The following is a 14,822-nucleotide window of genomic DNA, read 5'->3' on the forward strand; positions in this document are numbered from 1 at the left end:
TTTTTACAGCTTGCTTAAAGTTATGTTTATTAACGCCCCGAGGATGGAACTGTCAGATAAAAAAAAATCACAAAAAAAAATTGGTCGGACACTTTAAAAGCCGTATTTTTTAGCTAGCACACATTCTACTAACAGTAGTAAAAGTAACACACTGATCTTCTTTTTTTATGTTTGCACTAGAAGCTGTTCTTTTTTATTTTTTTATAATAACATTATAAGTTGTATATAGTTTTTGTGTATAACTTCTATGAGATTACAAAAAAAGCCCAAACGGTCCAGTGGCTAGGAGGAATGAATTTTAAGCGATGATTGCGTGATCAACTGGGCGAGTATCAGAATTTTTATTTTTTAATTAAAAAAAAATTAAGCATTGCAACGTAAGTCGTATGTGTTGGATGAAATTTGAAACATGGTGGAATATGCTTCAAGCATTTTCTTCGAATGTAGAAAAGGCCTTCGTCCAGCCGTGGGAATATAACAAGAATATTCCACTTTATGCAAACGTCAAAAGCAATCTCTATGAAACCTGATGGAATTAGTCGTAAAAAAAGTATTTTGAAATCAATTTAGATATGAATTATTATAAATTAATTATGATAGGTATGTATAATAATTACTCAGATTTGATAAATGTAGTAGTAAACATTAATTTTGAATAAGCCCTTTTATTATTGGAATTTAATACTTCGAAAATAGTGGAATTCTTCATAAAATTATTTTTATTCTCCATTAAAATACGAAATCAAAAAATAGAACAACGTATAAAGCATAAAATATAATTATAAATTTTCATATCAATTGTATTTAATGAAAAGAAAAATATTATTTGTTAAGTTATAAGCCAATAACATGATAACGCAATAAACATTGGTTAACGTTCGAACTCAAGTAGATACAACACAATTCACATTAAAGCTTCCCTAATAAGCTACCCATATTGACTTACCTTTGTTAAATAAAAATATCTTCTGTAACAAATATAAAGACGCACTAAACATCAACATCAGACGTATACAAAGTGCTCCAAAACGATCCTAACTATTTACGTGGCTTAGTCTAAAATTTCCGGGTATCGCCTTCAGTGAATTCCATTACACTCGACAACATAATGGTTCTCAGATCAATACTTACTTCAAGAATACCTGTTATCCCATTATTTGGACCAACTGGATCTCAAAGGAATTGGCGATCAGAGGTCTGGTTTTATACGAACCAATAACTCGTGTATAAATATTTTAAACGTTAGGTGCAAATTCGATTCTTTTGTATGCCTTTTTTATAGAATAGGTTGGCGAACGAACATATGGACATTGTAACAAATATTAACCGTCGCTTACATCGCCAATGCGCCACCAGCCTTGGGAACTAAGATGTTACGTCTCTTTTGCCTGTAATTACGCTGGCTTGCTCACCATTCAAACCGGAACACAACAATAAGTACTGCTGTTTTGCGGTAGAATATCTGATTAGAGGGTGGTACCTACCCAGACGAGCTTGCACAAAGCCCTACCACCAGTAAATATAACCATTAAATAACGTTGCATCATAGTAACACCAACAATATGGCAAAGATTATTTTTGTGAAGCTAAGCTATGTGAGATATTTAGTATAAAAAAAAAAAAAAAAACTTTTTGTTGTAAATATATCGCTTGGTCGCACAATTGTGGTCGTAGCACAGAATTGCGCATCGGGGTCGTTTCCGCTTCGTTTGTCTGTCTTAGTATGTTCGATGCCTTAATGAGGAAGCGGTAAATTACTAAGACTAAATGTAATCTGAAATCCAGTAAAATCCATTCTATAATATTTAAATTATTAGAATCTATATTCAAATTTTCATTCCATTCTCTCGATTGTTTAAAACATAATAAATTTGAATGAGATTCATTTGAGTGTCTCCTATTTAATGTACATATTATAAATAAGTAACTTAGTGAGGTGAATTAGGAGGTGTAAATATATTTCATTTCGTCATAATATTAAGTCTCGCTATCACGAAATGTGGAAACCAGTGTTTTGAATTTCTGAGCCGTAAACTGAATTTTAAAAGATGAGATGCCGAGACGTCTATGCTTAACTATCGCACAAGTGAAGTTTAATGGTTTATAAATACTAAAATATTAAACAAAGTACATTGAATTCATATTTTTTTTTCTTAAATATATCTCCTTCTATCTAAGTTATATTTGCAACTGAAGAAATATATAAATAAAAAAATATACTAAACTAGAATGATTAATGCTTTTGTAAGTTAATATTTGGCGTAAAATCTCAAATCATATATGCGTTTTAATTTATATACATAAACATATATGAAAATAATAATTTTAAATTAAAAATTTTCAACAAATTTAAAATACATACACAATAAGGATAAAACGATTGAAAATAAACAATCTCGTAAATAAATACAAATTCGCTTATTGAAATTGAAATTTATGAATTGGAATATTCATTTCGGCGATTAAAAAAATTATTATGATATCCTATAAATTTTACCGTCCTTGAGAATTTGAAATTTTACGAAAACAGTTGGTTCATTACGAATGCGGATAGTTACTCCATTTTCGTTCTAAAGCTGTTTACATCGTATCTATTAACTGAGCAATGTCAACAAACTAACGCCAATATCATTATGCTGGGGTCGTAAGTACTTAACAATAGTGTTGCCTACAAATATTTTAGTGACGTTAAAGAAAGGAATAGTAAAAACAAGTCTGTAACGAAGGAAAGCTGAAAATATTGACTCGTACATATATTTCTCTTAATAAATATTTTATTTATGGGTTATATCGAGCGGTTTAATTGAGTGCAACATAATAAAATATTACTGGTATGATAAGAACGCAAGATATATTATTCGTGTGCGCACAAATATAATTCGATGAGACGGCAATCAGATACGACCTGAGAGAGGTTATGCACAGAACCGACAGCTTTGTGCTTTCTGAGGTGGGGAACTTCGGTCTGCTACAGATGTGTATTATATATTATTGTCTTATGAGTTAGTTACTAGACCAGCAACGTAGTTTATACAATATAATTTTATGGTAACTTTATTGTTAGAATTAAATATGTGTGTTTTGTGTTTGTGTATAGGTATATAGGTATATTCTCCTATTCTTTGCTCGTTTGTTTGTTGACATATTGAGCTATTATAAATCTTATGTACAAATTACAATCGTTTCATCATACTCGTAATAACATATTAAAAAACTGATTTGGACTGATTTGATTTAGGAATTTTATTGACAGTGTATTTTTATTAAACATTGCTTTAATAAAAAAAATTCAGATTACAAATTTATGCATTGGAATTTATATCTGAATTTAGATTTATTTAAAAAAAATTATCGTTAGTTATTCAAATTAACTAACTACCAAAAACTAATTAACAAAAGTTTTAACGGTTAAGGTCGGTAAATATTGTAATTTGTAACATTTGGAAAATTTGTTCAATGAATAATGATTAATGATAATAAGTCGTATGTAATTCCTATTTGAACCGTAATCTCTATTAGAAATACATTACTTGAGGTTAATAGGAATCCCCCAAATCCGTTACGATTGACTAGCAGATTTGAAAGGGAAATAACCAAATGAATTAACGCTGGCCGAACGTGATGAGATCTCGACTTCGATTTCCTTAAGCATTAAGAGCTATTGTATGTAATTGGTACCGTTTTAATTTACAAGTTTTATTATGGTGAGTGACTTATTATTGCAAAATAATTAGATAATATTACATTTAACTTAATCACACTCAATATATTATTATTGAATAAAAAATATTAAATCTTGGGATGTTCATAGATATTCATTAAGATTAACAAAACAAATGGACAATCGATTTCCTACAAAATGTGGAAAAATATCGTTGATCGCCTAATGGTTCCAGAAAATAGACGTCGCGGTAGAAGGGTACATTTGTCGAGACGTAAAAGGTGCGGCGTCAGGCAAGCACACGGGCGGGGTGGAGAATTTGTTCTGCGTTCAAAAGTGTTTTGATCAGCCCATCGTGACTTGCCGAAATAAAAAACGAACAACGGTCTTGCATTCAAATTAGGATGCCACGGAGTCCCGACTTAATTCGACTTGAACATTATAGACGAGACAAATATTTTCTAGAAAGAATGTAGCTGCGAATTTTCTGTATAAGACAATAAAGTTTATATCGGGTCATTTCTTATTTTTTATTTTATCTTATTTACCGATTAACATTAAAGATAAATATCATATAATCTTATTGGCAGCTAAATTAAAAAAGTAAAATTTTTATTATCAAATACTACTTTATACCTCTAGAAAGCGCGATAAACTTTAATTTTTAAGGTTTTAATATATTGATTATTGACAATTGTATTATTATATTATAAGTTAAAAAAGACAGTCTTAGAGCAATTGGTTTTGAAATGAAATGTCTAAAAATAAAACAATAATCAATGAAAGTTAAAGTTTGTTACGAATATTTCCAAACCCGTTACCAAATGCTTACAAAGACTTGAGAATAATTGGAATATCTTTACAAAACGGCCTATCTCCCGGACTTTATTATTAGTATCGATTCATATGATCTGTTAAGGATATTGGATTGAAATGGACAATGGTGGACGCCTGTGGCATACTTAGATAGCAATCAATGTCATGGATCCCCAGGGTTTTCAGTTTATAGCGCACAATCACATTTACTTACAGTCATCCCCATTACTATTTAGGATAAATTGGTTCTGAATCCAACCCTTATCAACAAGGTTTTTAAAAGGTTGTCCTGTAAATAGATAGGCTTAGGACTAATACAATTTTGCTTTAGGAAAATTTTCTTATACAATAAAAATAATTTATGCTTACTACTTCTATTACGTGATGTCAAAGTAAGACAGTGATACTATCGTTCGTGTATTCAAGCAATGTTTGTAAAAGTGTTCATGCAGACATAATTTATATTACATTTTGACGAATCTTTCACGTTTTAAATTTGTCTTCTTTACGAAGGTGTCATATTATTTTTATTATTATTGTTTTGTATTATTATTGTATAATAAACACACACATTAGTCAAAATAAAAATAATAAACTTACTTTTATAGAAAAAATAGAACTATTCATAATAATTACTATTTCGTGTTTTTTTTTTATTCTCGTATACCACGTCACTGAAGCCAACTTGGCTAACTGGCTAAAATGAGGGAATCTTAACTGAAGATTGCGAGTTCAAGCCCAGGCAAGTGCCACTTATTTTTCTACGAGGTTAGGATTAGGGAGGTTGAGAAACCAGCGAACTATCCTATCCAAATCTAGCAGCACTGTTCTTTGCATCTTGGCTGCGATTGAAGAGACTGACTGGGATCAAACCAGTTGCAGATATAACAATTGGAATGATTTCAGTGGACTTTTCATATGACATGGTGAAATCCTTATTAGGCAGATCAAGATACTTAGGTACTCGTTTATACTTAGGTTCAGCTCCTAATCCTCGTCATATATAATGGTTATACCCATTAAAACATTAACAAATATGTCCGGCTGAGGACTATGATATCAGGTATTTGTCAGAATAAAGGACCAGATGCCATCGCACTCAAGAACAGGTACCGATGTTTACTTTTTTTATTTTTTATATAATAGGTAGGCGGACGAGCGTATGGGCCACCTGACGGTAAATGGTCACTCACCAACGCTCATCGACATTGCCATTGTAAGAAATGTTAACTATCGCTTACATGGCCAATGTTATGTTCCTTGTGCCTGTAATTACACTGGCTCACTCACCCTTCAAACCGGAACACAACAATACCAAGTACTGCTGTTTTGCGGTAGAATATCTGATGAGAGGGTGGTACTTACCCAGACGAGCACAAAGCTCTACCACCAGTTACCTATAGTACGGTAACTTTTCATCCACATACCATAGAGTTAACTGCTGCCGAATGATGATGTTTGTGTTGATATTAAGTGTAAGCAATCGAGGAACACCTTAAATGTATATACCTTAATGTTCCAAGATGGCGAAAATCTCGCTTAATATCAAGATTACCATCCTTTATAATGTTTCTTTGGTATACCTTTGAACCACTCAATCTTGTGATGCAAGTCTTCCGAGTTCTCCGAAAAGACCTAGCTACTGTAAGGACGTTTTTATAAACTCGTATATCAGGCTTATTAAGATTTTTTTATTATTATTTAGTAATTTTATATTTGATAATTTTTTTATGCGTCATTTAAAAGCTTTGCTGCCTTTTATGTACTTAAATAATACTCGTAAAGCTTTTATAGCTTTCTCTTATAGCTTTATTCTTTCCTAATAAATGAAATAATAATGTTAGTAGAAGTGTGACGGTATGTACAATTTTGGATTTTTTATAAGGTTTTTTGCATTTTTAATTAACTTTAAATGTGAGTAATGCGCACCAAAGTAGTAACGAATCTTGTTCGTTTTTGAATGAGAAGTTTATGTCACGGCCACAATAAATATAATGGCAGACAACATCTCACCGAGGCTTCTTTTGTACCTTACCTTACCTTGACAGTTGTTTTTGCGTCAACAGTGTAATAGTTGATACCGAAAGATGCTATTCAATATAATGTTCATACATAAACGTAGGCACATAAAATGTGCTATGACCAAAGATCTATGGCATCCAAGAATATTTATTACACGTTATTAATTACAAGCAATTTGCCAAAGACACCAGTTGAATAATAGCTATTGGTATGTTGGCTTTGACGGCGTTATTGTGAAATTCTTTACGTTGCACGGTCCCCCAACTATGTGATTACTTGTTAGTGCGATTATATTAACATTAGATATTAGTAACATTCTTGGTTAAGCAAGCATTCCGATTATGAGATCAACGACATAATCTTAATAATAAATTATCTTTTATACGTTTCGTTAAATCCTACGTTATTTAACGCAAGCCGTATTCAGAAATGTAATTTAAATTATCACTTACTGTTGAGAAATAATATATAATACAAAATATTCAGTACAACGGAATAGACAAGATATAATATCTTCGTTGATGACTTCATCAAAAGCAAAGTTGAAAGTGTATTGAATTAGCATAAGTATTAAAGAAGTCACGTGATATCGGTTCTATAGTAACGTAACGCGTTTAGCAATGTAACCATATATATACATATATATTTTCATGAACATCTACCAAAATTCATGAATATAAAATAAATATGGAAAGTAAATCTTTTTACTGGTGGTAGAGCTTTGTGCAAGCTCGTCTGCGTAGGTACCACCCGGTCATCAGATATTCTACCACAAAACGGTAGTACTTGGTATTGTTGTGTTCCGGTTTGAAGGCTGAGTGAGCCAGTGTAAGTAAAGGCACAAGGGACATAACACCTTAGTTCCCATGGTTGGTGGCGCATTGATGATATAAGCGATGGTTAACATTTCTTACAATGCCAATGTCTATGGGCGTTGGTGACCACTTACCATCAGGTGGCCCATATGCTCGTCCGCCTTCCTATTCTATATAAAGAAAAAACTTCCAAAAGACTTAATACATAGACAAGATACTAAAACAGTTTGCCTCTTTTTATTGTAGATTAATATTATAATTTTTTATATTAGATTAATGTAAATATTTGACATTTTAACGAATACTATCTTAAATGCAATCAATGAAAATGTACATTTTAAAACACGTTTTGAGGTGGGCTTCGTTCCTGAAAGGATTATACAATAGCTGTTTTATATTTATTGAAACAAACAAGTAATAATTAATAGACAAACTTAGTTAACTATCTAAATCATTTGCGACTCAAGTTGTATTCAGTTTATTCGACTCGAATTTAAATAACAATTTATCTTATAAAATTAAATGAGCAATTCTTGTATATATATGTATTTAATTTTGTTTATTTCGAAAAGGTATCTCACGATTTGGCTTAATTTTTGTACTTAGATAAATTTTTGCTGTTCTAGTTTTTATAGTTGACTTTCCTACAAAAAAAACCTAATTTTTCACAAAAATTAACTATAACTATGTCAAGTGAAGCTGGATCACCAAGCTACCAACGACTTATCCTTTTCCATCCTGTTCGTATTTTAGATTCAAGATTGTTTTGTGTTTTATTATAAATTAAATAATGAACAATTCTTTACACACACTAGAACAATTATTAATAGGAAATATAATGTTGTCCTGAATAATAAACTCGCAACTTCACGACGGTGTTTTGCCGAAGTTATTTGGCAATTATTATTTTAGTATTCAAAAGTAAAATTTAGCAAAATACAAACCAAATACTTTGAAAACGGTAGTGTTTATGTCATCATTATTTGAAATTTAATCGTTATCTGAATTATCATTTCCAAATAATAATATCACATTTTTCGTAATAACAAAATCAATTACAGCATCATTTTTTAATTAATACCGAAAAGTCAATTTAGATGTTATTAAGTTTTTAAAGTAAATTGCGTAGAAGAGCTGTTTTATCGAGTTTTGTACACAAAGTTCGGTATAAATAAAGTTAGGATTAATTATTAATCCCATTGCTATTTTAAATAATATAATCAAAATTATTATTTTAATTTGAGATATTACGAAATTGTCTTTATTTATTTACTTGTCTGATACAAGTGCTTAAGTATATATTTATACACCTTTTTGAATTAGAGCGTTAAAAATAATTGATCATCAAAATAACCAGCTTAGTTTTGTAAACCATTTCACTTAAATATTGTGAATATTATAACGAATATAGAATAACTTAAAAAGTACCGAGATGGCCCAGTGGTGAACGCGAAGAACGCGTGAATCTTAAACGATGATCGTGGGTTCAAACCCGGGCAAGCACCACTGAATTTTCATGTGCTTAATTTGTGATTATAATTCATCTCGTGCTTTGCGGTGAATGAAAACATCGTGAGGAAGCCTGCATGTGTCTAATTTCTCTGAAATTTTGCCACATGTATATTCCACCAACCCGCATTGGAGCAGCGTGGTGGAATAAGCTCCAAAACTTCTCCTCAAAAAGAGGAGAGGAGGCCTTTAGCCCAGCAGTGGGACATTTACAGGCTGTTACGGTTATGGTTATAGAATAACTTACATTAAAATTGAAAAAAATATGACATTTGTAGACGATCGAATGTAACTGACATGAACATAATTTGTAAAGGTCAGTAAGGGGGTAAAGGAGTTAGTGATCCCTTCACGCCTATAATTTGATGGACTGAACATTCTAGTACCGGTGAATTTTCGAGAAAAGTGAGATAAAAAAAACGCAATCGAAGGACTGATAAAGAGAAATGATGAAGACCATGATATGATATAACTATAAGAAGGAACACAGATGTCACTGGACTAAAGAAGATAAGTCAAAAACGTTGGATTCAGTAGGCCACCTAGACTGAATAAAAGAAGCGATATGCATTCTCCAGAAGTTTCTGAACCAAAACTGTGCACAAATAAGTGGTCCAAACGACTATTATAATTAATTCTAGTCTATGTTTTAATTGCATTCTTAATTTTGTATTTAAGATATAAATAATAACATCAAATTCGAATGTAATTTTCTCTATAATATACTTTCATTATCATTTAAATACTAACGTAGCGCTGACTTCTAAACATCACTCTTAATCTTTAATTAATTTTAATAAACTAATTATTAAAAATTAAATAAAAAACAATTTATTTTCAAATCTTCATAATTATATCATAATGTTTATGGATTAATTTGTCATATAATTTTCTTGCGATGTTGTACCAAAATAATGATTTATAAATACATTGGATATTTAAAAGAAGATAAATTGCTCTTAATACATATTAAGTTTCAAGAGGCTTTATAAAATATGATCTTTTGTTTAAAATAAACCGACAGCTGTCGTCTGACCTCAACATTGAAACATCTTCGAAATTTGTGGGTAATATCTCATAGAGATGTATAGTGTGTTTAATTTTTTTATACTGTAACTTACATCGAAGAATTTGCGGATAAGGTTATAAATTAATACTTTCTAAATCATATTATATTAAATGTTTTAATAATAAAGCAGAGCCTCAAAATATGTAAAAGCACATTGATATTATATTTAAAAAAATACAATTTCATTGTACAAGGACATTGAAATTGTCATTTTAAACGATAAACTAAACGAAAAACTAGTGATTCGTAATGTTGATTTAACCAAGAACAACTTGTATATAAAATATTTTATTTCTTAACAAGTATCATCGAAACCTTATAATAATTATTCTTGAGTTTATATTTACGGTGCTAAACAAGTTAAAATTGTACTCACTCAGTCTGGATAGCTTGAAAGCGTCCGCAGTGTTGATTACGTCGACGAACAGTTGAAAGTCAAGTCGTGTTTTGTTCATATTGTTGCCATATTGTACCATCGCAAACTTGAAAGCCTCTTGAATTTCTTCGGAGTGTTGTTCGAAGACCACGCCTTTAACAAAACAGTTTTTATAAGAGTGTATTCGAGAAAACACAGTATCTAAAAATAAAAATATATCTGTTATTGGTTAAAAGCTTTGGAAATAAAATATATCTTTATACCATTGGACATTTTATAATTATACGCAATTTAAGAGCTGATATGGCTTAGTTAGAAAACGCAAATCATAACTGAAGGTTGTGGGTTGAAATTTATAATTCATCTCAGGCTCGACGGTGACGAAAAAATATCCTAAAGAAGCCTGAATATGTCGCCGCACGATGAAGTAATTCCTTCTCTTTTAAAAGAAAGGAGGCCGACATATTTTGAATACGAAATTGTGAGACAAGCATTTATTTGTTATCACATGTATAGGTTTTATGGAATTTATGTTATCATCATTCGCCAATTGAAATACACAACTTGATCTAGGTATCTATCAAGGTGTACCAAAGCTCACGTCTATCAGTTTCATGCACTCTGTGTTATATCCCCCACCTTTTCCATGTCATTTGTTTTATTTATGTTATATATTTACTATAATATTTAAGTAGCATCTTCATTTCAATTATACGAGTACAAAATATATGTATAAAATCTTAGGCATATAACACCCCGTCCTATTGCCTCTGTTCGTGACAGGACAGCTCATTGTTCACCCAGAGAATCGGGATTGCGATTCAACAGGGAAATGTTGCCAGCATTCTTGCCACCCATCCACGCAATCACGATGTTTTCAGTAGCTGTTATTTTATTTTAATTTTGTTTTTTATGTGATTAACAGAGCCCTTTATGAATATAGCTATTTACTTATTGCAGTTTTTACCTTAATATGAAAGTTACAGTTAATAATATAACTGACCGCTGCATTGTTGGTTAACGGTCGTATAAGTAAACGTAACTTGAGATGTAAACGCTTTTATCTCAGAATCAACCAAGTCAAATTTGTCAGGTAAGCCAAGTAATTTTATTGAGGAAGCTTATATACTAGTTTCCGCCCACTGCTTCGCCCACGTGTGATGGGGGGAGATGTTGGGTATCGTATTGTTATTTTCTGTACCCCTGACAACGCATATGTGACATTTCATGATGATCGGTTTAACGGTTAAAATGTGTAAGAGTATCAAAATAAAAAATCGCATTGACAATATTAGTAAGGACATAATAAGAGATGTATATTTAAACTCTAAAGCCATTATTAAATTTGAACAACCGGATTATAAAAATAATTCTTGCACCATATACGTATAATTTATACAACTTCTCGATACTAACTTCAAGAACGTAGGTAATACATAATCATGAATTTCAAACAATGGTTCAAAATTATACTGGTAGTTAAGTAATGAGATGTACGTGGTTATGACTATAGCATCATATGTATAAAACAGATAAATATAATCCCAATATAACGAGGGGGAAATCGGAGAATACCTAGAATTTAATAAATAAGCAGCTAAACTAATATCACTGTAATGAAATTGAAAATAAAACGGTCTTCAAGAGTTTTTATTTATTTAATTTATGGGCAGACTGGTGAATGGTCATAGTGATAAAAATTTTTACACTGTAAGAAATATTACCCATCGCTTACATCGCAAATGTTCCACCAATCATGACAAATAAGATGCTATGTCCCATGTGCCTTTAGTTGGCTGGCTCACTCACCCCTCGAACTGGAACACAACAATACTAAGCATTGCTTTTCTGCTGTAGAATATCTGATAAGTGAGTTTTACCTACCTAGGTGAGCTTGCACAAAGCCCTACCACCAAGTGTTATAATTATATGATATTGCAGACAGCTGCTTGGCGGTAGAATATCTGATTAGTGGCTATAAGCTGCTGGAGCTATACCTCCAGCAGTTTATAGAACGAAATAGTAAACGATTATAATTTCAACGGAGAGGGCACTTGTTATGTACTCTATCTCCTTTTTTGTAACTTACACACATCAAGCCCTAAGCGGCAACTAGTTATTAAAAGTGAAGAACTACCAGAAAATCTATACTTTGTTTACAAAATCGTAAGCCTATTTGCCCTGTGACCAGGCGTCCGTGAATGTGCCGATGAGTGGTCACATTCACAGCCACACTGGGTACTAGTTTACCTATCGCGACGAGATTGTACGTAGCTACGTTCTCATGTGGTTTTATTGTACGATTTATAGTTTTTAATCAGGCGTGCTTAACACGCCACTGATATTTACGATGGCTCGCGGGTTACGTTGTTGATCGGCTGGATAACGAACGTATTGATACTGTACTTAATGATCATTAGGCTAACCAAATTGACTTTCATCTCCATAATATTTATTGCCTGAACATTTTCATTCTAAATACGCTGTACATCACTAATGTTCTGTGGATTCGATACAATATAAACATTATTTAAATGTACCTACATATTATTAGAACAGCTAGTGTCTATTTACCAGTAAATAAAATTGCCTCACAGCTAAATAAATTAAAATTATATTTTGTGTACAAAAATAGAATATTATAAGCACAAGTATTGGTCTATTTCTCGTGGCCTTATAGTAAACAATAACTGGGGATTTATGATATTTACCTACACACGAGAATTAAATCGACTCTTTCTCTCATAATTTGAATTACGAAGAATTTTGTTATCAATAACGGCCATTTCGTTAATACATAAGCCAAAATCTAATGAGATAACTCACTTTAATACATTAATATCTTCAAAGTTAAAATGAAGTCTATTAAGTAAGGTCAATAAACAATAACTATATATTATCAATAATTCATGAATAAGATTGTTTGTTTTTAAAATATATACCATGTAATAGTTTTAATTCAACGTCAATAAATTGGCTAATATTCACTTTAATTATTAATAAGATTTAAACACGAAATAAGAAAAATTGAAACAGAAATTGGTTTGTATTTAATAAAGCTTAATACTTACATAAAACTCATATGTTGCTTTACCTAGAAACCTCATTTAAGAGTAGGTTAATGAGAAAAATCTTAAATCCGGAAAATTTAATATGGCACACCCAAAAAGGCGTGCAAAGACAAGTCACATAAGGTTTTAAGGTCACACTGACGAAAACTTTTCTTTTGTTTATTTTAAATGTGTGGAAAATATTTTTCCTTTTTATATGTGTACCATTTTCAAAAGATGCATTGTACGTACATGTTGATTTTATGTATAAGTGTTAAAATTCTCTCATTAAATAAAATCAATGCAATTTCCGTAATTAGTATATATTTTTTTTATTTTTAAACGTCAACGCTCGCCCGAATTTGAACCCGTTACCGTCTGTTAAGATTTACGTGTTCCATCTACTTGGTCATTTCGGCTCATTAATTTGAAAGGTAAGCTTATACTAAAAATAGGATTTTCGTCAAGTGTTAATAATATCAATTGGTCAATTTTTTAGGATTGTTGTCGATAAAATCGAATTGGTAAAATCCAATTGAATGACTTCCGTCTAAACTTTGTGAAACACGTCAATGTGCACGAACGGTCTAATCGTTCGCTCGGAATAACATGAACGCTTTACCGACACATAGAAACGTCAGTCAGTCATATACCGTCAACTATACAATGCTTGATGACCATGACTATGGCGAACACGTGCATTGGTTTAGTGAAGTTAACAGAATTATATTCAAAATTTAATTCTAATTGCGTGTTCATTGTTACGGATTGATAATTATCTAATGGTCATATGTTTGAACGTTGCTTACACGTATATGTCTCTTTCTGTCATCAATAATTTGACACTCTAAGGCACTTTATAGCTAACTATGTCACCCGCTAAACGATATTTGACGGGATAGTTAGTCTTTTATTTTATATAGCCTTGGAGTTTATTCCACCACGTTTCTCTACTGCCGTTTGGTGGATATAAACGTGACAGAATTTCAGTGAAATTATATACATGCAGGTTGCTCACAATGTTTTTTTTCACTAACGAGCACTAGACGATTTATAAACGCAAATTAAGCACATAGGAATTCATGATTTGAATCTGCGATCATCAGTTATGATTCACAGGTTTAACCACTGGGCCATCTCGGCTCTATTACAGTTTTTATATTTTAATGAACAATTTTAATAAGAAGTGATCACACATTGATAGTGTAATTAATAATTCATCAGCTTATTATTACCTATAGCGAATGTTAGCAAAGATGTAACATTTTTATGCGTCCATAAAAACAAATTAAATGATCACGATATTAAAAAAAATCGAAAGATTAAACAATTTAATTTAAAAAAAAATTAATCACATTACTATTATAAATACTAGTATTCGCCAATTTCTTGCAAGCGACGAAGGAATTAAATATAAAAATATATATAAATAAATATAGCTTATATCCTCCCTGGGGTTCAAGCTAGCTTCGTACCAAATTTCAACAAAATACAGATAAATTGT

General features: G+C 31.3%; 1 protein-coding gene across 1 annotated transcript in view; it reads right to left on the reverse strand.

Moving 5' to 3' along the window:
* LOC126780486 (glutamate receptor 1-like) overlaps positions 1–14,822 on the reverse strand; it is a gene marked incomplete at its 5' end in the record, with an annotated part of 112,144 nt that overhangs the window by 95,734 nt on the left and 1,588 nt on the right. Inside the window, one exon of the mRNA XM_050505015.1 lies at positions 10,269–10,421. Coding sequence (XP_050360972.1) covers positions 10,269–10,421 — 153 coding nt within the window. The remainder of the gene's footprint in view (positions 1–10,268; positions 10,422–14,822) is intronic.

Source organism: Nymphalis io, chromosome Z (assembly GCF_905147045.1).
Source record: "Nymphalis io chromosome Z, ilAglIoxx1.1, whole genome shotgun sequence".
NCBI lineage: Eukaryota > Metazoa > Arthropoda > Insecta > Lepidoptera > Nymphalidae > Nymphalis > Nymphalis io.